This window comes from Pecten maximus, chromosome 3 (genome assembly GCF_902652985.1).
Source record: "Pecten maximus chromosome 3, xPecMax1.1, whole genome shotgun sequence".
NCBI lineage: Eukaryota > Metazoa > Mollusca > Bivalvia > Pectinida > Pectinidae > Pecten > Pecten maximus.
Genome location: NC_047017.1, coordinates 41,452,539 through 41,477,330, shown reverse-complemented (window position 1 = coordinate 41,477,330; position 24,792 = coordinate 41,452,539). Strand labels below are relative to the sequence as shown.

Here is a 24,792-nt window from a genome sequence, read left to right as displayed (position 1 = left end):
TTTGTCACGCATATAGCAAGTCCGCGCCTACTAGTGAGACGTTAAACGGCTTACAACTAATCAAAGTTGTGTTGGTTAAGACACGTCTGTGCTAAACAGCATGCGACAGAGTCACGTGATCATTTAAATAGGTCACACTGCAGTCATATCACAGCAACCGTGTCACGTGATCATTTAAACAGTCATATCACAGTAACCGTGTCACGTGATCATTTAAACAGCCATATCACAGTAACCGTGGTTTCACAATAATTGTGCTAGTGTCACGTGATCACAGTGTAGTTTCAGTACTGACACGCGTTTTTTTCAATTATTAAAGAATGAGTGTGATAATTATCTTAACTGTATATGAGTATATATATAAAATATATAAAATTCTTTATCGAATGTGTTTCATTCTAGTTGCTGTATTAGGCCTGTATAACCCTAACGCTCATCCCGTCCATCACTTTGCCACGGTTAGGAATCACGTGGTCTGAAGTTGGTGAGCATCACGAACTCAAACTGGATCCGCAAGTGGAGAAAGCATACAATTCCCATAACATATGCATTGTATAGGTATTAAAATATGATGTACTATAATCTAAACTTATCCATTCCTTTTTATGCCGATAAAATCTTTATGGTTTTCTGTAACATTCTGACCAAAGTCGAGGCTTTTCTTTGCTGACAGAGGGCTGGTGTATTCTTCGGTTTTCATTATGTCCGTCTCATAGTAAATGGAGAGACATACCGAGGTAGTGTTTCGGAAAGGTAAGGGAGTACTGGACCAAAGGATATCACAGTAATGGAGACATACCGAGACAGTGTTCCGGGAAGGTAAGGGAGAACTGGACCAAAGGATATCACAGTAATGGAGAGACATACCGAGACAGTGTTCCGGGAAGGTAAGGGAGAACTGGACCAAAGGATATCACAGTAATGGAGAGATATACCGAGACAGTGTTCCGGGAAGGTAAGGGAGTACTGGACCAAAGGATATCACAGTAATGGAGAGACATACCGAGACAGTGTTCCGGGAAGGTAAGGGAGAACTGGACCAAAGGATATCACAGTAATGGAGACATACTGAGACAGTGTTCCGGGAAGGTAAGGGAGAACTGGACCAAAGGATATCACAGTAATGGAGAGACATACCGAGACAGTGTTCCGGGAAGGTAAGGGAGTACTGGACCAAAGGATATCACAGTAATGAGAGACATACCGAGACAGTGTTCCGGGAAGGTAAGGGAGTACTGGACCAAAGGATATCACAGTAATGGAGAGACATACCGAGACAGTGTTCCGGGAAGGTAAGGGAGTACTGGACCAAAGGATAGTAATGGAGAGACATACCGAGACAGTGTTCCGGGAAGGTAAGGGATTACTGGACCAAAGGATATCACAGTAATGGAGACATACCGAGACAGTGTTCCGGGAAGGTAAGGGAGTACTGGACCAAAGGATATCACAGTAATGGAGACATACCGAGACAGTGTTCCGGGAAGGTAAGGGAGTACTGGACCAAAGGATATCACAGTAATGGAGACATACCGAGACAGTGTTCCGGGAAGGTAAGGGAGTACTGGACCAAAGGATATCACAGTAATGGAGACATACCGAGACAGTGTTCCGGGAAGGTAAGGGAGTACTGGACCAAAGGATATCACAGTAATGGAGAGACATACCGAGACAGTGTTCCGGGAAGGTAAGGGAGTAGAGGACCAAAGGATATCACAGTAATGGAGAGACATACCGAGACAGTGTTCCGGGAAGGTAAGGGAGTACTGGACCAAAGGATATCACAGTAATGGAGAGACATACCGAGACAGTGTTCCGGGAAGGTAAGGGAGTACTGGACCAAAGGATATCACAGTAATGGAGAGACATACCGAGACAGTGTTCCGGGAAGGTAAGGGAGTACTGGACCAAAGGATATCACAGTAATGGAGAGACATACCGAGACAGTGTTCCGGGAAGGTAAGGGAGTACTGGACCAAAGGATATCACAGTAATGGAGAGACATACCGAGACAGTGTTCCGGGAAGGTAAGGGAGTACTGGACCAAAGGATAGTAATGGAGAGACATACTGAGACAGTGTTCCGGGAAGGTAAGGGAGAACTGGACCAAAGGATATCACAGTAATGGAGAGACATACCGAGACAGTGTTCCGGGAAGGTAAGGGAGTACTGGACCAAAGGATATCACAGTAATGGAGACATACCGAGACAGTGTTCCGGGAAGGTAAGGGAGTACTGGACCAAAGGATATCACAGTAATGGAGAGACATACTGAGACAGTGTTCCGAGAAGGTAAGGGAGAACTGGACCAAAGGATATCACTCACTAGGCGTATTTCAATGTATTGTTTGTATGTCTGTTAACTAGACAATAGACACTAAAGTCAAGTCACTGAATCGCATACACATGTTTCGTAACATTTACTCTTTAAGAATGAAGTGGAATTTATCTTCAATACCCGGCAGATTACACAGCATACAAAGTCCTACGACTAATGTTACAACTGGTTTGTACATTAATTCCGCGGGATACTAGTCTAATTCACGTAATTCCTTTTAAGTGCTGGTTTTCAAATGTTTTCTTTAAATAATCCTGTTACAAATGTTTCTAAATCCATTCATACATGTTGGAAAAGTAGACCCTAGCTATGTGTCTTTCCTGAAATATCACAATATTTAAATATACTTCATTTAAATCCTCAAAATATCCTACCGTGATTCTTTTTAACTTTTTCATTAATCTATCAGCTACTAGATTTCTGCTGTTAAACAGCCCAGCTACAGCAGCGCAGGAAGGACAGCACGTGTTCTTCACACCCTATCATAATGTAACCTGTGTAATTTAGTTGCAGTGAGTGTATTGATGATCTGCAAAGAAACGTGGAGATGTTTGCACCCGATAATTGAGAGTGGTGTTTTATTCGCCATTAGGCCAAGTTATGTTCGTGTTTGTCACTGTTTGCACATGGCCGTCTGTAGACCTGGGTAAACACTACGAACGGTATCTTGCCCAGCTCGCGTGACATCGCTAACAGATTCTTTTCGCACGCGAGAAAAAGAACTGCTTTTAACCGTTTTCGGTGACTTATATAATTAACGCTACATGAATAGCGATCCATTTTCTGTGATCGTATCAGTTAGACCCTATCTATACAGTGAATGAACGGGGCTTTATAAAGACCTAGACGGATCACGGAATGACATGCCTGTCACGGATTACGGAAGGACATACTTGTCACGGAGGCTACCGATCCATGGCTATGTTCGATCTCTAACAGGCAAAGCTCAACAAACATCGATTATGTTTAGACATTTGATCCAATATTGCGGACGACATGTCTTGTCTATCAGAGTATGTGCCCAGATATGCCTAACGTATCAGAGCGTGTGCGCAAACATTTTAAACTGTCAGGGCTTGGGCTCAGACATGTCATTGATATAAAAGCTTGGGCGCATGCGCAGACATGTGACAGATATCAGACCTTGACCGCAGACATGTTGATATCAGAGCTTGGTTGCAAAGATGTCGAATATATATCATATCTATCGCGCAGACTTGTCATAGATAACAGAGCTTGGCCCCAGACTTGTCATAGATAACAGAGCTTGGCCCCAGACTTGTCATAGATAACAGAGCTTGGCCCCAGACTTGTAATGAATATCAGAGCTTCGCCGCATATATGACTTAGATTATAGATCTTGGGATCGTGTGCGCATACATCTCATAGATATGAGCGCTTGGGCGCGTGTGCACAGATATGCCATACATGTAATTATCAGAGCTTGAGCGCAGACATGTCTTGGATATCAAAAATTAGGCACATACATGTCATAGATATCTTAGTTTTGGCGCATGTGCGCAGACATGTTAATACCTATTATACAAAAATATTGTGATCATAATCACTTCATCAAACAGGCAGTGATGCCCAGGCACACGAACAACATTCCCAGGGTTCCTTGTGCGCGCTCCTATGACTGAGTCCACTTTACATGATACTGTTCGGGGTGGTAGTAACGGGATTATGTAGTAGATGACGGTGTACAGACTATTGTTGAGTATTATGGTCCGAGATAAGCAGTAAGTAAGTCATCATTTGTCGTTTTAGTTACATATCTAGAAGTAATCACTCAAGACCTAGCTCGCCATGACTCGCAACCAAACGGACATCTGTTTCACTTTTGTTTGCCAGATTCGTCACTGATTTTGTAACACGGCATCATTTTCCAGTGGGTGGATTTAAGTATTGAAGGAGATGAATTATGGTTGCAGCTCCGAAAATATTTATTGACTTTGGTATGGATTAAAATGCTTGAATTAACGGATGTTTCCCAGAAGTCGCTTAAATCCCTCAAGACAATGATGCATTGTATTATTAATTAGAAAAAAGTGCGTATTGAACAAAATCATGGTGTTTTAAGATGGTTCGTTGTCACTGAAGAGATATTTGCTGAACGAAACAAACACAAAGGGTTTTCATGGATAATAAATTCGTCTTCACAAACATCCTTAGTCGATGTAACCTCAGTGTAAAGTATCCTGTCCGTGTCTCTATGGCCGACGTAACCTCAGTGTAAAGTATCCTGTCCGTGTCTCTGTGGCCGACGTAACCTCAGTGTAAAGTATCATGTATGTGTCTCTGTGGCCGACGTAACCTCAGTGTAAAGTATCATGTCTGTGTCTCTGTGGCCGACGTAACATCAGTGTAAAGTATCCTGTCCGTGTCTCTTTGGCCGACGTAACCTCATTGTAAAGTATCCTGTCCGTGTCTCTATGGCCGACGTAACATCAGTGTAAAGTATCCTGTCCGTGTCTCTATGGCCGACGTAACCTCAGTGTAAAGTATCATGTCTGTGTCTCTGTGGCCGACGTAACATCAGTGTAAAGTATCCTGTCCGTGTCTCTGTGGCCGACGTAACCTCAGTGTAAAGTATCCTGTCCGTGTCTCTGTGGCCGACGTAACATCAGTGTAAAGTATCCTGTCCGTGTCTCTGTGGCCGACGTAACATCAGTGTAAAGTATCCTGTCCGTGTCTCTGTGGCCGACGTAACTTCAGTGTAAAGTATCCTGTCCGTGTCTCTATGGCCGACGTAACATCAGTATAAAGTATCCTGTCCGTGTCTCTGTGGCCGACGTAACATCAGTGTAAAGTATCCTGTCCGTGTCTCTATGGCCGACGTAACCTCAGTGTAAAGTATCCTGTCCGTGTCTCTATGGCCGACGTAACCTCAGTGTAAAGTATCCTGTCCGTGTCTATATGGCCGACGTAACATCAGTATAAAGTATCCTGTCCGTGTCTCTGTGGCCGACGTAACATCAGTGTAAAGTATCCTGTCCGTGTCTCTATGGCCGACGTAACCTCAGTGTAAAGTATCATGTCTGTGTCTCTATGGCCGACGTAACACATGTGATCACGAGACCACATTATCACACACGTGTGGGGACGAGACTAGGTTATTACTCACGTGTGATTACCCGCCTACGTTATTACACACGTGTGATGACGCGCCTACGTTATTACACACGTGTGATGACGAGACTAGGTTATCACACACCTCATGACTACGACATTCCCATATCGTATGTTTTGTCGCTATGTATTAAAGCCCAATCGGAATATCAATTGTCGATAAATCACACAAAACAACAGATATTCAGTCGTTATTTTGTCACACGATCGCGCTCAAATAAAGCCGAGCGAGATTGATTCATATATGATATACACTCAGACGTACTGTTTCCCGTTCAGCAGACTGCCCCAGCGGGTTCCCTTATACCGACTCATATCAACCAAACTTCAACTTGGAAATGTAGATTTTTTATGTATTTGATAAATGATATTAATATTTCGTCCCCTGAGCATTATGTCTCTGGTTTGCCAAGGCCGAGAGCGGAAGTCAGCGCGAGACTTATGATCATATTGCCATCGCCACAGACGATACCAGCAGGAGTCCCTTTATTTGGATGGCATGCGCATGCGTCAAAACATTATGTGTCAGGTAAAAGACGGACTTTCTTTAATGCCAGTAACCTAGTTTATAGTATAACCAACCACCAATAACCCAGTTTATATTATTACCAACCACCAATAACCCAGTTTATATTATTACCAACCACCAATAACCCAGTTTATATTATTACCAACCACCAATAACCCAGTTTATATTATTACCAACCACCAATAACCTAGTTTATATTATTACCAACCACCAATAACCCAGTTTATATTATTACCAACCACCAATAACCCAGTTTATATTATTACCAACCACCAATAACCCAGTTTATATTATTACCAACCACCAATAACCCAGTTTATATTATTACCAACCACCAATAACCTAGTTTTTATTATTACCAACCACCAATAACCCAGTTTATATTATTACCAACCACCAATAACCCAGTTTATATTATTACCAACCACCAATAACCCAGTTTATATTATTACCAACCACCAATAACCTAGTTTTTATTATTACCAACCACCAATAACCCAGTTTATATTATTACCAACCACCAATAACCCAGTTTATATTATTACCAACCACCAATAACCCAGTTTATATTATTACCAACCACCAATAACCCAGTTTATATTATTACCAACCACCAATAACCCAGTTTATATTATTACCAACCACCAATAACCCAGTTTATATTATTACCAACCACCAATAACCCATCTTACATGCATTACCAATCACCAATAACCCAATTTATAAACATCTCCAATTATCCAGTTTATACACATTAATGATAACCTAGCTCGTAAAAATCACTAATTATCCAGTTTATACACATTAATGATAACCTAGCTCGTAAAAATCATTAATAATCCGATTTATACACATGTATGATAACCTAGCTCGTAAAAATCACGAATAATTCAGTTGATATACATTGTTAATGACCTATTTATTTACCATAGTTTCATCTAATGTTAACATTTTTTTTCAATATCGATATCACATGGCATTCCTAAAATGTTCAATATGTACCTGTACAGTAGGTTATATAAGTATCACTGACAATAAGTACATGTACCTGTACAGTAGGTTATATAAGTATCACCGACAATAAGTACCTATACAGTAGGTTATATAAGTATCACTGACAATAAGTACCTGTACAGTAGGTTATATAAGTATCACTGACAATAAGTACCTGAACAGTAGGTTATATAAGTATCACTGACAATATTTACCTGTACAGTAGGTCATATAAGTATCACTGACAATTAGTACCTGTACAGTAGGTTATATAAGTATCACCGACAATAAGTACCTGTACAGTAGGTTATATAAGTATCACTGACAATAAGTACCTGTACAGTAGGTTATATACGTATCACTGACAATAAGTACCTGTACAGTAGGTTATATACGTATCACTGACAATAAGTACCTGTACACTAGGTTATATAAGTATCACTGACAATAAGTACCTGTACAGTAGGTTATATACGTATCACCGACAATAAGTACCTGTACAGTAGGTTATATACGTATCACCGACAATAAGTACCTGTACAGTAGGTTATATAAGTATCACTGACAATAAGTACCTGTACAGTAGGTTATATAAGTATCACTGACAATAAGTAGTACCTGTACAGTAGGTTATATAAGTATCACTGACAATAAGTACCTGTACAGTAGGTTATATACGTATCACTGACAATAAGTACCTGTACAGTAGGTTATATACGTATCACTGACAATAAGTACCTGTACAGTAGGTTATATAAGTATCACTGACAATAAGTACCTGTACAGTAGGTTCCGTAAGTATCACTGACAATTCTGACTCAACTCAAACAATTAATAAAACAAAATGCCCTGAAAGTTCAAACAACCCTTACCGATTTCTCCACTTTCTTTGAATGCTAATTGTAAAAAGGAAGGTAAATTTATCTTTACTTTATTTGGGTTAAATGTTAACTTTGTTTCCAGGAAAACGTAAAACAGCAATGATACGTAACCTACTTGAGCTATAGACCGGGCCAAGCGACCGGCCAACACACAGATATTTGTAAGGCAACAATATTTCATAGCAATCAAAGGTATCGGACCCCCGAGACTCTCGGTCTACAACACAATGACAAAGGTATCGGACCCCCGAGACTCTAGGTCTACAATCAGACCTTCGAGACTCAAAGCCTACAACACAATGACAATGGTATAGGACCCCCTAGACTCCAGGTCTACAACACAATGACAATGGTATCGGACCCCCGAGACTCCAGGTCTACAACACAATGACAATGGTATCAGACCCCCGAGACTCAAAGCCTACAACACAATGACAATGGTATCAGACCACCGAGACTCAAGGTCTACAACACAATGACAATGGTATCAGACCCCCGAGACTCAAGGTCTACAACACAATGATAAAGGTATCAGACCCCCGAGACTCAAGGTCTACAACACAATGACAAAGGTATCAGATCCCCGAGACTCAAGGTCTACAACACAATGACAATGGTATCAGACCCCCGAGACTCAACGTCTACAACACAATGACAAAGGTATCAGACCCCCGAGACTCAAGGTCTACAACACAATGACAAAGGTATCAGACCACCGTGACACAAGGTCTACAACACAATGACAATGGTATCAGACCCCGGGGTTCTAGGTCTACAACACAATGACAATGGTATCGGACCCCCGTGACTCAAGGTCTACAACACAATGACAATGGTATCGGACCCCCGTGACTCAAGGTCTACAACACAATGACAATGGTATCGGACCTCCGTGACTCAAGGTCTACAACACAATGGCAATGGTATCGGACCCCCGTGACTCAAGGTCTACAACACAATGACAATGGTATCGGACCCCCGAGACTCAAGGTCTACAACACAATGACAAAGGTATCAGACCACCGAGACTCAAGGTCTACAACACAATGACAAAGCTATCAGACCCCCGGGGTTCAAGGTCTACAACGCAATGACAAAGGTATCGGACCCCCGTGACTCAAGGTCTACAACACAATGAAAATGGTATCGGATCCCCGTCACTCAAACAACACAATGACAATGGTATCGGACCCCCGTGACTCAATGTCTACAACACAATGACAATGGTATCGGACCCCGAGACTAAAGGTCTACAACACAATGACAATAGTATCGGACCCCCGTGACTCAAGGTCTACAACACAATGACAATGGTATCAGACCCCCGGGGTTCAAGGTCTACAACACAATGACAATAGTATCAGACCCCGAGACTCAACGTCTACAACACAATGACAATGGTATCGGACCCCCGTGACTCAATGTCTACAACACAATGACAATGGTATCGGACCCCGAGACTAAAGGTCTACAACACAATGACAATAGTATCAGACCCCCGAGACTCCAGGACTACAATAAGACCCCCGAGACTCAAGGTCTACAACACAATGACAATGGTATCAGACCCCCGAGACTCAAAGCCTACAACACAATGACAATGGTATCAGACCACCGAGACCCAAGGTCTACAACACAATGACAATGGTATCAGACCCCCGAGACTCAAGGTCTACAACACAATGACAAAGGTATCAGACCCCCGAGACTCAAGGTCTACAACACAATGACAAAGGTATCAGATCCCCGAGACTCAAGGTCTACAACACAATGACAATGGTATCAGACCCCCGAGACTCAACGTCTACAACACAATGACAAAGGTATCAGACCCCCGAGACTCAAGGTCTACAACACAATGACAAAGGTATCAGACCACCGAGACACAAGGTCTACAACACAATGACAATGGTATCAGACCCCGGGGTTCTAGGTCTTCAACACAATGACAATGGTATCGGACCCCCGTGACTCAAGGTCTACAACACAATGACAATGGTATCGGACCCCCGTGACTCAAGGTCTACAACACAATGACAATGGTATCGGACCTCCGTGACTCAAGGTCTACAACACAATGGCAATGGTATCGGACCCCCGTGACTCAAGGTCTACAACACAATGACAATGGTATCGGACCCCCGTGACTCAAGGTCTACAACACAATGACAAAGCTATCAGACCCCCGGGGTTCAAGGTCTACAACGCAATGACAAAGGTATCGGACCCCCGTGACTCAAGGTCTACAACACAATGAAAATGGTATCGGATCCCCGTCACTCAAACAACACAATGACAATGGTATCGGACCCCCGTGACTCAATGTCTACAACACAATGACAATGGTATCGGACCCCGAGACTAAAGGTCTACAACACAATGACAATAGTATCGGACCCCCGTGACTCAAGGTCTACAACACAATGACAATGGTATCAGACTCCCGGGGTTCAAGGTCTACAACACAAAGACAATGGTATCGGACCCCCGTGACTCAAGGTCTACAACACAATGACAATGGTATCGGACCCCCGATACTCAAGGTCTACAACACAATGACAATGGTATCGGACCCCGTGACTCGAGTATCAGATCTCAATGTCTACAACACAAACGTATTGGCTCGGTTACGTTGTTTCAACACTTAATTGTGATCGTACGAAAGCTTTTGTCACAGTTCTAAAATGATGTTAATATCGTCAGCTTGTTTGTACCGTTCTTATCATCACGTGACTGTGTGGGATGTCATGCTATCATGTCCAGGTTTAGCCGTTCAGTGTGATGACACTATAAATCCGCCCGTTAGTTGCCCTTCTTTCGTAGACACCGCATCGTACATGTGTCCTTAGATCTTGGGCAGACTTACCAAAGCTTCCAGCTTACTCCAAGATTCCTAAGTCTACTCCCATTAGCTAGTCTGCGAATTTGATCGAGTGGACGCAATGAACTCGTTCGCAAAAACATAAACATCCGGCTCTTAATTGATTTCTGAAGATAATTGTAAAATCATTGAAGGGAATAGGGATATACATTAATAATTAATTTCGCTCTAAAATGCCGAAGCTGTTTTGATTGTTTGTGGCCTTACAAGACGAAATCACTCTCTGCTTCTTTGACCCTGTTTAACACTTCCGCTACACACCAATCCGTGAGGGCATAAATATTCCGGCTGTTTGGCTCAGCCTCGACCTGAAACCGATTGTACAGTGAAACCAGTCCGACATTACATGGGATACAACTTTCGAGTCAGATCACAAGTAGCTTTTATTAGGTAGACTTCAGTATCAATATGTTACACAAGACGAATATTAAAGGATAGTGGAATACTCAGAATGTCGGAATACAAAGGTCTCGAATGCTACAAATGCATGTACGCATGTCTGTAAAAGCACAAAAATGACACTGATACGTGATTTTTGTTTAGTAAACATTCAGTGACCATTCAAGATCACAGTCTTACAACGATTTTTTAAAGTTGATATGATCAATCGGGTTTGATTTCCAGGCTCTGTGATGATACAATATCATTTGCTACGAAATGAATGCTTCTGAAGAAGGCCGCCTTTCACAAATACCAGTTTCACTATCTCACCTTTAATTTCATTACGTCTGAAATTTTATTATTTTTTTACAGAGACAACTTGGACTTATAATTGCTTAGATAATCGCAGTTTTACAAATACGTAGACAGTGGGTGTTTGGCTTAACGCAATAAAAAGGTTTGTATGGCGTATAAAACGTTATTGAGCAGAGGGACTTTTTCTGTGGATAACTTGGTTAAAACAAATAGATTTCGCCAGGAAAGACAATCCATCCATCAATATCCCCGGTTTTTATTTATCATGCTAAGAGCATGTTCGGCTCACGTGTAGTAGGAGAATGAGTTAACTGAAGCAGGAATAGAAACAACTGACAATTATAAAGACGCCAGAATTGTTCCACCGACATCAATTAAATTTTCTCTCCATTTCTACAAGGCTGGTACCTTGACGTGACTCAAGTTCTAAATTGAGTTTTGTCTCTGACTTCAAAATAGCCACACGAATTGTCTGTTAGTCAGGAAAGCCCTAGTCCATGGTCTTCTGACAGGAGTAGAACTGTTATGAATCATTTTACAGTTAATATGAAGCGGTATTTATTGTCCTGGTAATTTAATTTACCTACTAGACGATTACATGGAACTGCAAGTGCCAAACGGAATTTAGGAATACAAATATATTTACGAACTGATAGGGTGTCTTGTACTTAGTTTCACTGTCCTCGAATGGAAATGAATATCGGTTCAGGCATAAAGATTGTCGTTTAGAACATAAATATCAGACTGACTTTAAAGTCACACACTCCCGAACAACCTAATATTCTAGTTGCACACGTGTATTAATGGCAATCCAAGATGCTCATTCACGCTCTCCCAACATTAAAATGACCACTGGCGTGGACGCTTGACCGGGGGAGTCCTGAGACATCAGTGTATAAAAATAACTCGCCGCATTTATAGTTATAGCGAGATTTGTCACGGAGCCGAGAACGAGGCTATAACAACGTGCACTGCACATAAACTACACACATGCATGGCCGTTGTTTACATATCGAACATACGTGAACTTTGCCTAATAATGCTTTCAATTAAACATATTAACAGAATATTCGCATAATACCCAGGTAACTGAACAAAATAAACAAACATATATATACATTTTGTAGTTTACATTTAAATACTTAATTTTAAAATGTAGCAATATGCATACAACAAAACATTGATAAAATCTTAGATCGGTGAAGTTGAAAATTTCAAAAGCTAGCCAGCAATCCAGTAGACGTCCGGAAAAATCGGAATTCGAGTCAATTCCTTCTTCTCTCGTTAAGTTCCAACGAATCATTTCCTTTCCTAAGGAAGTACTCGAGTTTTGCCGATTCCACACACTTTTGTGTCTTTATTTGGCAGAATCTGTCTGCGTTTTCGCAGTTCTACGCTTGCGGCGTTCCGCCATTTTGTATGGACTGTAAAACCCGCCGTTGCATTGTGGGACTAATTTTCTGAGAAACTTGGTCCGGCAGCCACAGTTATTATTTTTGGGAATTCCCCGTATACTTTCATAAATACACATTTTCTTTCAGTTTCTGATTCACGATAATCTGTTAGGTATGTATCAAGTCCGAAAACTGTAAAAAGCTAACATTGATATATGTTTCTTCGTGTGTATGTGGCTTTAACAGTAGAGACACTACAGACAGACACGAAATATCAGACTAACTTTAACAGTAGAGACACTACAGACAGACACGAAATATCAGACTAACTTTAACAGTAGATACACTACAGACAGACACGAAATATCAGACACCACTACAGACAGACACGAAATATCAGAGTAACTTTAACAGTAGAGACACTACAGACAGACACGAAATATCAGACTAACTTTAACAGTAGATGCACTACAGACAGACACGAAATATCAGACTAACTTTAACAGTAGAGACACTACAGACAGACACGAAATATCAGACTAACTTTAACAGTAGATACACTACAGACTGACACGAAATATCAGACTAACTTTAACAGTAGAGATACTACAGACTGACACGAAATATCAGACTAACTTTAACAGTAGAGATACTACAGACAGACACGAAATATCAGACTAACTTTAACAGTAGATACACTACAGACTGACACGAAATATCAGACTAACTTTAACAGTAGAGACACTACAGACTGACACGAAATATCAGACTAACTTTAACAGTAGAGATACTACAGACTGACACGAAATATCAGACTAACTTTAACAGTAGAGATACTACAGACAGACACGAAATATCAGACTAACTTTAACAGTAGATACACTACAGACTGACACGAAATATCAGACTAACTTTAACAGTAGAGACACTACAGACTGACACGAAATATCAGACTAACTTTAACAGTTGATACACTACAGACTGACACGAAATATCAGACTAACTTTCACAGTAGAGACACTACAGACTGACACGAAATATCAGACTAACTTTAACAGTTGATACACTACAGACTGACACGAAATATCAGACTAACTTTAACAGTAGATACACTACAGACTGACACGAAATATCAGACTAACTTTAACAGTAGAGACACTACAGACAGACACGAAATATCAGACTAACTTTAACAGTAGATACACTACAGACTGACACGAAATATCAATCTGACTTCGTATCAATGTGATAGTTTGATGGTAGAAAAATAAAAGTGTGTTCTCCCTGATCTTTACGCTAAGGAAATATATCGCAACTTTATCGATGTAACATAACTTACAACCTAATTAAAATATAGATGTTAATTCTCACTACGCTACATGAACATCTAACGACATCGGGGTTACATCAGAATGACCTTTGTTACCTCAATATTTCATTTCAGGTCGAATTGTCAATTTTGCGATGTCATCGATCTCACCCATTCGTCACATCATGCATCTGAAGCTAACCATTTCGGTACAGCATGTATATAGCTATATGCTTTGTTGGCGAAATGACTTGAAACAGATTGACAGATTATGCATCGCACATACGAAATTCACTTCAAAGATTATGTAAGTAGTAATTTGATTGGTTAATCCCATAGGTCATCCTAACGTGACCCCTTACGCAATGTGGTTAGATGTTCATATAACGTAGTGAGAATTAGCATCTATATTTTAAGTAGATTGCATAACTTATCAGGGAGTTTGAATATATTTAAAATTCCACCAACAACCCTAAATTAAAACCTTGAATTTAATGAGATATTTCTCTATTATAAAACTTTACTCTCCGGGAGCTTGTACTTCCGGTGTGCTATTCCATGTACTTCCGGTGTGCCATTCCGTATAATTTAAGTCGAGGGAGGTAAACTTCCGGTGTTAAATTCAATAATTGCAGCTGAGTCTTTTTTGTTTGAAAGACTGTGGGTTCAGCATTAGACATGAATATCTATTTTGAAATGAAATCAATCGCTGTGTTATGCAATCACTTCACTTCACCGAGAGTAGTGTCGCTGTACAATATAGTCCCTATTGATATTGATGGTGGCAATCAATAACTACCTGAGCTGGTTAGCGCGCGCCAGGTACACGAATTCGTACGATGGCACGCGATAGAGGTATAAAGTAGTTGTTGTGTTGTATAAAACATACGATAACGAGTAGTGTCCGACGCATTGATTCAAGATAACAGGCCTTATCGTCACGGTGATGGAACTTTGATGGAACTAGGGGTACTGAACCCAACGTACATCTTGTACACGTGTTTTGTATGTGATGTATTGACTAATGTACACTGTACGTGTTGTTCACGTGATATATTGACTAGTGCACACTGTACGTGTTTACACGTCGTGATATATTGATTATGTACACTGTACGTGTTGTTCACGTGATATATTGACTAATGTACACTGTATGTGTTGGTCGTCACGTGCTATATTGACTAATATACACTATACGTGTTTACACGTGATGCATTGACTAATATACACTGTACGTGTTTACACGTGATATATTGACTAATGTACACTGTACGTGTTGTTCACGTGATATATTGACTAATGTACACTGTACGTGTTTACACGTGATATATTGACTAATGTACACTGTACGTGTTTACAAGTGATATATTGACTAATGTACACTGTACGTGTTGTTCACGTGATATATTGACTAATGTACACTGTACGTGTTTACACGTGATATATTGACTAATGTACAATTGTACACTGTACGTGTTGTTCACGTGATATACTGACTAATGTACACTGTACGTGTTTACACGTGCTATATTGACTAATGTACAATGTACGTGTTGTTCACGTGATATATTGACTAATGTACACTGTACGTGTTTACAAGTGATATATTGACTAATGTACACTGTTCATGTCGTTCACGTGATATATTGACTAATGTACACTGTATGTGTTTACACGTGATATATTGACTAATGTACACTGTACGTGTTGTTCACGTGATATATTGACTAATGTACACTGCACGTGTTTACACGTGATATATTGACTACTGTAAACTGTACGTGTTTACACGTGATATATTGACTAATGTACACTGCACGTGTTTACACGTGATATATTGACTACTGTAAACTGTACGTGTTTACACGTGATATATTGACTAATGTACACTGTACGTGTTGTTCACGTGATATATTGACTAATATACACTGTACGTGTTTACACGTGATATATTGACTAATGTACACTGTACGTGTTTACAAGTGATATATTGACTAATGTGCACTGTACGTGTTTACAACTGATATATTGACTAATGTACACTGTACGTGTTAACACGTGATATATTGACTAATGTATACTGTACGTGTTGTTCACGTGCTATATTGACTAATGTTCGTGTCGTTCACGTGATATATTGAGTACTGGTCGTGTTGTACACATGGTAATGTATTCTGATGTGTATGGGGACTATCAGAATTTGCATTAAGTCACGTAACGTGTCATAAGAGGAAGTTGTAAAGTTTCCTTCTATGCAGTAAACACTGCTGACATTTGACATTAATACTTGGTTTCTAACAATATCCACAGGGATTATCACGTACAGCTCCGGCAAGCTTAACACAATTGCGTTTGACACAAGATTTGATAGAAATACATATTTTCAAATTACAGTCGTTTGTGCTCAATCTTGCGGCCCCGTGAGGGGGAATACGATTTGCATGCACTGGGATGACTGTTACTTTTGATGGGTTACGTGTACTTGTTCCGGGGCAACAGGGAGAAACCAGATGTTCTCCCAACATCCGGGTTCCAGTTGAATGATACCACAAAGTTATCCGTGTGTATGTCCTCATATCGCCTCAAAAGTAATACATGTAGATACATCAAAATATCTACAATGGCCAACACAATTACCACCATGCCGTCACAATGGTAAACATAATTAAATGTATCACCATACCGTCACAATGGTAAACATAATTAAATGTATCACCATACCGTCACAATGGTAAACATAATTAAATGTATCACCATATCGTCACAATGGTAAACATAATTAAATGTATCACCATATCGTCACAATGGTAAACATAATTAAATGTATCACCATACCGTCACAATGGTAAACATAATTAAATGTATCACCATATCGTCACAATGGTAAACATAATTAAATGTATCACCATATCGTCACAATGGTAAAAACATAATTAAATGTATCACCATATCGTCACAATGGTAAACATAATTAAATGTATCACCATATCGTCACAATGGTAAACATTATTAGATCTATCACCATATCGTCACAATGGTAATCTTCATTACTACAATAATAAAATGTAAACTGAGATGAAATACATCCAGTGTACAAACACCATTTAAATACAATACACTCATATTACATTATCAATCATCAGACTTGACGCTACAGAATCAGTGTATAAACCGATCAAAACATCTTTAACTAAAAGACATCTTTGGGTCTGATTGGCAGGTATCGCAAATAGAATATTTACTGTGAAATGAGATTCTCTAAACTCGAATGGCATGAAGATAATGTCACACTTGACCCTACATTGTCAATCACGTTTTGTTTGTGCACACCACAATACCATATGTCTATTCGTGGACACGAATGGTAACCCACAGTGCGTTATTTTACTATTTCAATTTTCTCTCTTATCCAATGGATTGATTAGCTTTATACAGATATATTTATCAATGACTCTATCGTGACTGGAATCGTTGGTATATCGCTGGGCAACTCAACCATTACACTAAATAACGTTTTTACGTGAAAATATTTGACAAGTTTCACTTCTATTTGCGGTTGTCTGATCTGCTCACTGTCGCCTTTCATGTACATCACGCAGATTCCATTATGGGTAACCAAGCTTACATTATTCCCAAGAAGCGCTTCGAAAGGTATATATATTGAATCTTAGACATATTTTGAACCTAAAAGATATCTCGTTCATTCTATATTCTTGATGCATCAAGACAGAGAGTTACAAATGTAGTTTTGGTCGCACGAGAAGTACACGCACTATGTGTTGAGAAGGTTTATATTATAGATTAATAGATATAAAGGCATATAAAATTATTAGATATGCATTTTTCACTGTATCGTATAACATATGCTATCAAATCATCGACTGTTTGGATGTCCCTCCTCCTGTAGATTTTATGTCTATAAGCCATAAACAATACAACATCATATTGTATAAAACTCATTGATTTTACAAAATCACCCGATAATTTAGGGAATATAACCTCCAAATTACCAGTTAGTACCATGACGTGCTCGGCGTGGTGGCAGACAATGATGACGGTGTTGCTACGAGATGGTAATATTTACTATTGTGTAATACGCCCAGATCTGTAACCACGTTCACAACACATTATTTAAATTGTTCCATACATACGGGTATTTTTGTCCGACTAATTATGTCGTTCACTTCAGTCTGTGGATGTACCAGGATATGGACCAGAGAGCCATGTTTTATAATCATTTCCTCAACCTCTATAACGGGTCTAGTCCTACGTGATAACGGTACTTGATGAAATATATGGCTTTGGTATGACACAAATGACTACCGCTAAAAAAAGGTCTGAATGTTGACAGATACCTCAAACTAGTTTATCATCGATCTTACCACATTAACAAACCAATGGGTGAAATAAACGGGACTTGTCAATACCGTGTACCTGGCGCGCTGTACCTGGCAGAGATCCTCTCAATCACTACTCCGCTTAGTATTGAACATCGCCATCACTCTCATTACAATACCGGTCACCAAACACTGAACATTACCATACCAGGGTATTACTCCGTATCTGTCGGTCACCAAACACTGACCATTACCATAACAGGGTATTACTCCGTATCTGTAGGTCACCAAACACTGACCATTACCATACCAGGGGTATTACTCCGTATCTGTAGGTCACCAAACACTGACCATTACCATACCGGGGTATTACTCCGTATCTGTAGGTCACCAAACACTAAACATTACCATACCGGGGTATTACCCCGTATCTGTAGGTCACCAAACACTGAACATTACCATACCGGGGTATTACTCCGTATCTGTAGGTCACCAAACACTAAACATTACCATACCGGGGTATTACTCCGTATCTGTAGGTCACCAAACACTAAATATTACTATACCGGGGTATTACTCCGTATCTGTAGGTCACCAAACACTGACCATTACCATACCGGGGTATTACCCCGTATCTGTAGGTCACCAAACACTGACCATTACCATACCGGGGTATTACCCCGTATCTGTAGGTCACCAAACACTGACCATTACCATACCGGGGTATTACCCCGTATCTGTAGGTCACCCAACATTGAACATCCCCATCTCACTAACTACAATGTAGGTCACCCAACATTGAACATCCCCATCTCACTAACTACAATGTAGGTCACCCAACATTGAACATTCCCATCTCACTAACTACAATGTAGGTCACCCAACATTGAACATCCCCATCTCACTAACTACAATGTAGGTCACCCAACATTGAACATCCCCATCTCACTAACTACAATGTAGGTCACCCAACATTGAACATTCCCATCTCACTAACTACAATGTAGGTCACCCAACATTGAACATTCCCATCTCACTAACTACAATGTAGGTCACCCAACATTGAACATTCCCATCTCACTAACTACAATGTAGGTCACCCAACATTGAACATTCCCATCTCACTAACTACAATGTAGGTCACCCAACATTGAACATCCCCATCTCACTAACTACAATGTAGGTCACCCAACATTGAACATTCCCATCTCACTAACTACAATGTATGTCACCCAACATTGAACATTCCCATCTCACTAACTACAATGTATGTCACCCAACATTGAACATTCCCATCTCACTAACTACAATGTATGTCACCCAACATTGAACATTTCCATCTCACTAACTACAATGTATGTCACCCAACATTGAACATTCCCATCTCACTAACTACAATGTATGTCACCCAACATTGAACATTCCCATCTCACTAACTACAATGTAGGTCACCCAACATTGAACATTCCCATCTCACTAACTACAATGTAGGTCACCCAACATTGAACATTCCCATCTCACTAACTACAATATAGGTCACCCAACATTGAACATTCCCATCTCACTAACTACAATGTAGGTCACCCAACATTGAACATTCCCATCTCACTAACTACAATATAGGTCACCCAACATTGAACATTCCCATCTCACTAACTACAATGTAGGTCACCCAACATTGAACATTCCCATCTCACTAACTACAATGTAGGTCACCCAACATTGAACATTCCCATCTCACTAACTACAATATAGGTCACCCAACATTGAACATTCCCATCTCACTAACTACAATGTAGTTCACCTAAAACGAGTATTACCATCTCACTCACTTCAACATGACCCGTCAAACATTGGACATCACCATACCGGGATAATAGTCCCTACCATGTAGTTTACCAAATATTGAACATTACCTTACCGGGATAATAGTCCCTACCATGTAGTTCACCAAATATTGAACATTACCTTACTGGGATAATAGTCCCTACCATGAAGTTCACCAAATATTGAACATTACCTTACTGGGATAATAGTCCCTACCATGAAGTTCACCAAATATTGAACATTACCTTACTGGGATAATAGTCCCTACCATGTAGTTCACCAAATATTGAACATTACCAATAACGGGATGATAGTCCCTACCATGTAGTTCACCAAATATTGAACATTACCTAACTGGGATAATAGTCCCTACCATGTAGTTCACCAAATATTGAACATTACCTTACTGGGATAATAGTCCCTACCATGTAGTTTACCAAATATTGAACATTACCTTACTGGGATGATAGTCCCTACCATGTAGTTACCAAATATTGAACATTACCAATAACGGGATGATAGTCCCTACCATGTAGTTCACCAAATATTGAACATTACCAATAACGGGATGATAGTCCCTACCATGAAGTTCACCATAAACTGAACATATAATTATAGTCATTAGTTCATCAAGTATTGATGAACATTAATCTTTATAATGCACACATTACCAGGCCGTCGGTCGATACTTATACACGGTACATGGCGTTCACGGCTTCATCGATGGTCCGTGAACATTAATTATCCCTGGTATAACAAAGCTAGCAATGAATACTGTCACCGTTTACCATATCTGTTGTAGTAACATAATTAAGCTTACAGAAACTGTTCGACTGGTTATAACAAAGAACTATATTATACAAGTTTCCATTGGAGCTCTTTATTAAATTAAACTGAAAAGTGCACTAAGATATTACTAACTGTGGCCCATATAGTTCTGTTGTCAGTGGAGCATTACAGAGCCACATTACAGAGTCACATTACAGAGCCACATTAACAGTTAAAAGTAGATATAGTTATCAGGGGTAGACGACTCTACACGTATTTATACTGTACATTGACATTTTCTTTTATAATTTTGTGTACATTATACAGTTTTAAGGAAGTATATAATTAGGTGTGGAAGTGTATTATTTTTCGTACATTATAAAGTTTTAATTAAGTGTATAGTTTCTGTACATTATACAGTTTTAAGGAAATGTATAATTTTGTGTACGTTTAACAGATTTATGGAAGTATATAATGTGTTGTAATATATTTAAGGACGTGTATAATTTTTCGTAACTTATACAGTTTTAAGGAAGTGTGTGATTTTTTGTACAATATTCAGTTTTAAGGTAATGTATAATTTTGTGTACGTTATATAATTTTAAGGAAGTATATACATGTGTAACGTGTTGTATATTTAAGAAAATGTATAATTTTTTGTACGTTATACAGTTTTAAAGAAGTATATAATTTTTTGTACATTATACAGTTTTAAGGAAATGTATAATTTTGTGTACGTTTAACAGTTTTATGGAAGTGTATAAGTCTTTGCACATTATACAGTTTTAAGGAAATGTATAATTTTGTGTACGTTTAATAGTTTTATGGAAGTGTATAAGTCTTTGTACGTTATACAGTTTTAAGGAAGTGTATAAGTTTGTACATTACAAAGTTTTAAGGAATTGTAATTTTTTTTTTTTTTTGTACATTATACAGTTTTAAGGAAATGTATAATTTGTTGCTCGTTATATCATTTATAGGAACTGTATAAAATAACTTGTTATATATTGTAGATATATTAGGACATATTTCACGCGTTGGACCATATAAAGTCGTTATACAGTGAGAAGTCTAAATCATCAACGGTTATATAAAGTTATTAGAAATAGGTATGAATATCTTGTACGATGTAAAGTTATTACAGCATTTGTTTACATTATCAAGTTACAACGAAAATGTATAATTTGTTGTAAAATTTGTTGTAAATTATAAAACTGTAAGGAATTTGTTAAATATGCTTTACATTACTCGGTACATAGTTATAAGGAAACCGTATAATATGTTGTACTTTTTTTTAGTTATTAGGAAATGTAAAATAGGATAAACTTCACATAACATTGACTGACGCTGCTTTACACATATACACAGAACATTGACTGGTACTACTTTACACATATACACAGAACATTGACTGGTACTACTTTACACATATACACAAAACATTGACTGACGCTGCTTTACACACCAAACATTGACTGGTACTATTTTACACATATACACAAAACATTGACTGGTACTACTTTACACATATACACCAAACATTGACTGGTACTACTTTACACATATACACCAAACATTGACTGGTACTACTTTACACATATACACCAAACATTGACTGGTACTACTTTACACATATACACCAAACATTGACTGGTACTACTTTACACATATACACCAAACATTGACTGGTACTACTTTACACATATACACCAAACATTGCCTAACGCTACTTTACACACAAATTGTTGTGTTAAAAGGACGCGTAAAATTGCAAATGAAGCTATTCGATACAGTAATTATATAAGTATGGAATGTACACATTGAACTGGAAGTTTAACATTTAATTATAATGGATTTTTGGTTTTTAAACTCAATAAAACCAGAATAAGATCAATCATTTATTGAGTAACGCTGCTTTTGTTAATATTGTGTATTGTGTCATTGTAATCGGTATTACTCCAAGGTTGTATTCAAACATTATAAATAACTAACCCATGAGGTTTACACCTTCATCTAAAAAAACATATAATAATTTAAAACTTTAGCTAACAGAAAATATCATAATTTAAACCTTTAGCTAACAGAAAACATCTCGTAATTTAAAATTTTAGCTAAGAGAACTTATCTTAGTTTAAACCTTAAGCTAACAGAAAACATATCGTAATTTAAAACTTAAGCTAAGAGAACTTATCCTAGTTTAAACATTTAGCTAACAGAAAACATATCGTTTAAAACCTTTAGCTAAGATAACCTATCGTAGTAGTTTAAACATTTAGCTAACAGAAAAGCATATCCTAGCTAAAACAAAGTATTAACCAAAAGAAAACTATATATATACAAAATTCCATTTTATAATGATCACGGATACTTAGTGGCTAGGTGAACTGCAACTGTTGGAAGGTAGATATTATTTATAAGTACATTGTTGTAATGCTGGTTTTGATCCTCTTACTAAGTACGGGCTGTTATGTAATGTTTGTACGGAATAGGCCGGTGGCGATTTGATATGTATATTCAATATATTGAACAAAATGGTTTTCCTTTCTCCGAATAAAACACAAGTTAGTTACAATCCTTTCTGACACGAACCTTAACCTGGCCGTGGACTGTATAGCACTACATGGATTCCTTCCTGGGACTTACAATAATAGTGTACCAGTGTTCCGAAATCTGTTTAATCCGCCATGGAACATAATATAGACGGGTTCCGAGAAATATAGCCGTGAAAACAAATTGATAAGGTTTCAAAATTTCAGACGTAACGTATATCCCGTTTTCAGGAAATTGAAATTGAGTGACAAAAAAAGCTATCAAAATCTGAACCGCTTCCATACTCCATGTAGACACCCGAAGATTGGCTGAAATATTAGAATAGGGGGGAAATATGTAGAAAAGACTAAAACATTTTCACAAAAACATAAGAATTTTCCTCATCACAAAACGGTACTTACGTTGGCCACTGGATCGCCTGATTATATTTTCCAAAAATGTATTTTGTGGGGCCACGAGGCCCCGTCTAGCCCCGGGCATGTTTGGGTGGGGTTGAGACTCCTACCCACACAAACAGTAGCACTAAGTCACATCCACAGCATCCTTTCAGGTGTGACCACTGGCCTACCTGTATCACTAATACACTGTAACCATCCTTAGAGTCACGACCAAAATATCAGGGAGTCTCCATCTTGACTGGACACCACTCTGCTACAATTCCTGTCTCCAGGTAAAAGCGTTTGGAAACCGACTTAATTATTAATAATCTTATTTCTCCGTTTGCGCATGTCTGTTACAGGTAATTATGTCTACCTGCCAGAAATTGTTTCATGTCGCTAATTTACGACAAGACTGAAGCTATGATGCGCTCGTCACCATGACGACACCGTGACACTCGCCCATTAACGATTCATCGTAGTGACTAGCTCAAAAAGCTATGTTTTCATAAATTATTCGCCATTTCGACACTAAATGGTTATCGCTGCTAGTCAGATTCGCGTCAAGTCCAAGTCGGAAACTTTGGACTGACGTGTCGGTAAGGGGAAGAAGTCGTAGAGAGTCTGTACTGAGTAAAGTGAAGGTGTATATTAAGAGAAAAACACTATTAGCAGTTGGTAGCAGCGGGAAATATTTTTCTATAGCGTGTATTGATTTTTGTCACAATAGTATATACTGAATAATTAATATGGAACCACTTAACTTAACGTTATCGGAGG

The 24,792-nt window shown here is 38.9% G+C and overlaps 1 protein-coding gene across 1 annotated transcript in view; it reads right to left on the bottom strand.

The window, feature by feature from the left end:
* The window catches only part of LOC117324204 (potassium voltage-gated channel subfamily H member 1-like), a 78,585-nt gene extending 54,106 nt beyond the window's left edge, over positions 1-24,479 (bottom strand). Inside the window, exon 1 of the mRNA XM_033879945.1 lies at positions 24,037-24,479. Within this exon, the coding sequence (XP_033735836.1) occupies positions 24,037-24,115 (79 nt within the window). The 5' untranslated portion in view covers positions 24,116-24,479. The remainder of the gene's footprint in view (positions 1-24,036) is intronic.
* Positions 24,480-24,792: the final 313 nt, after the last annotated feature.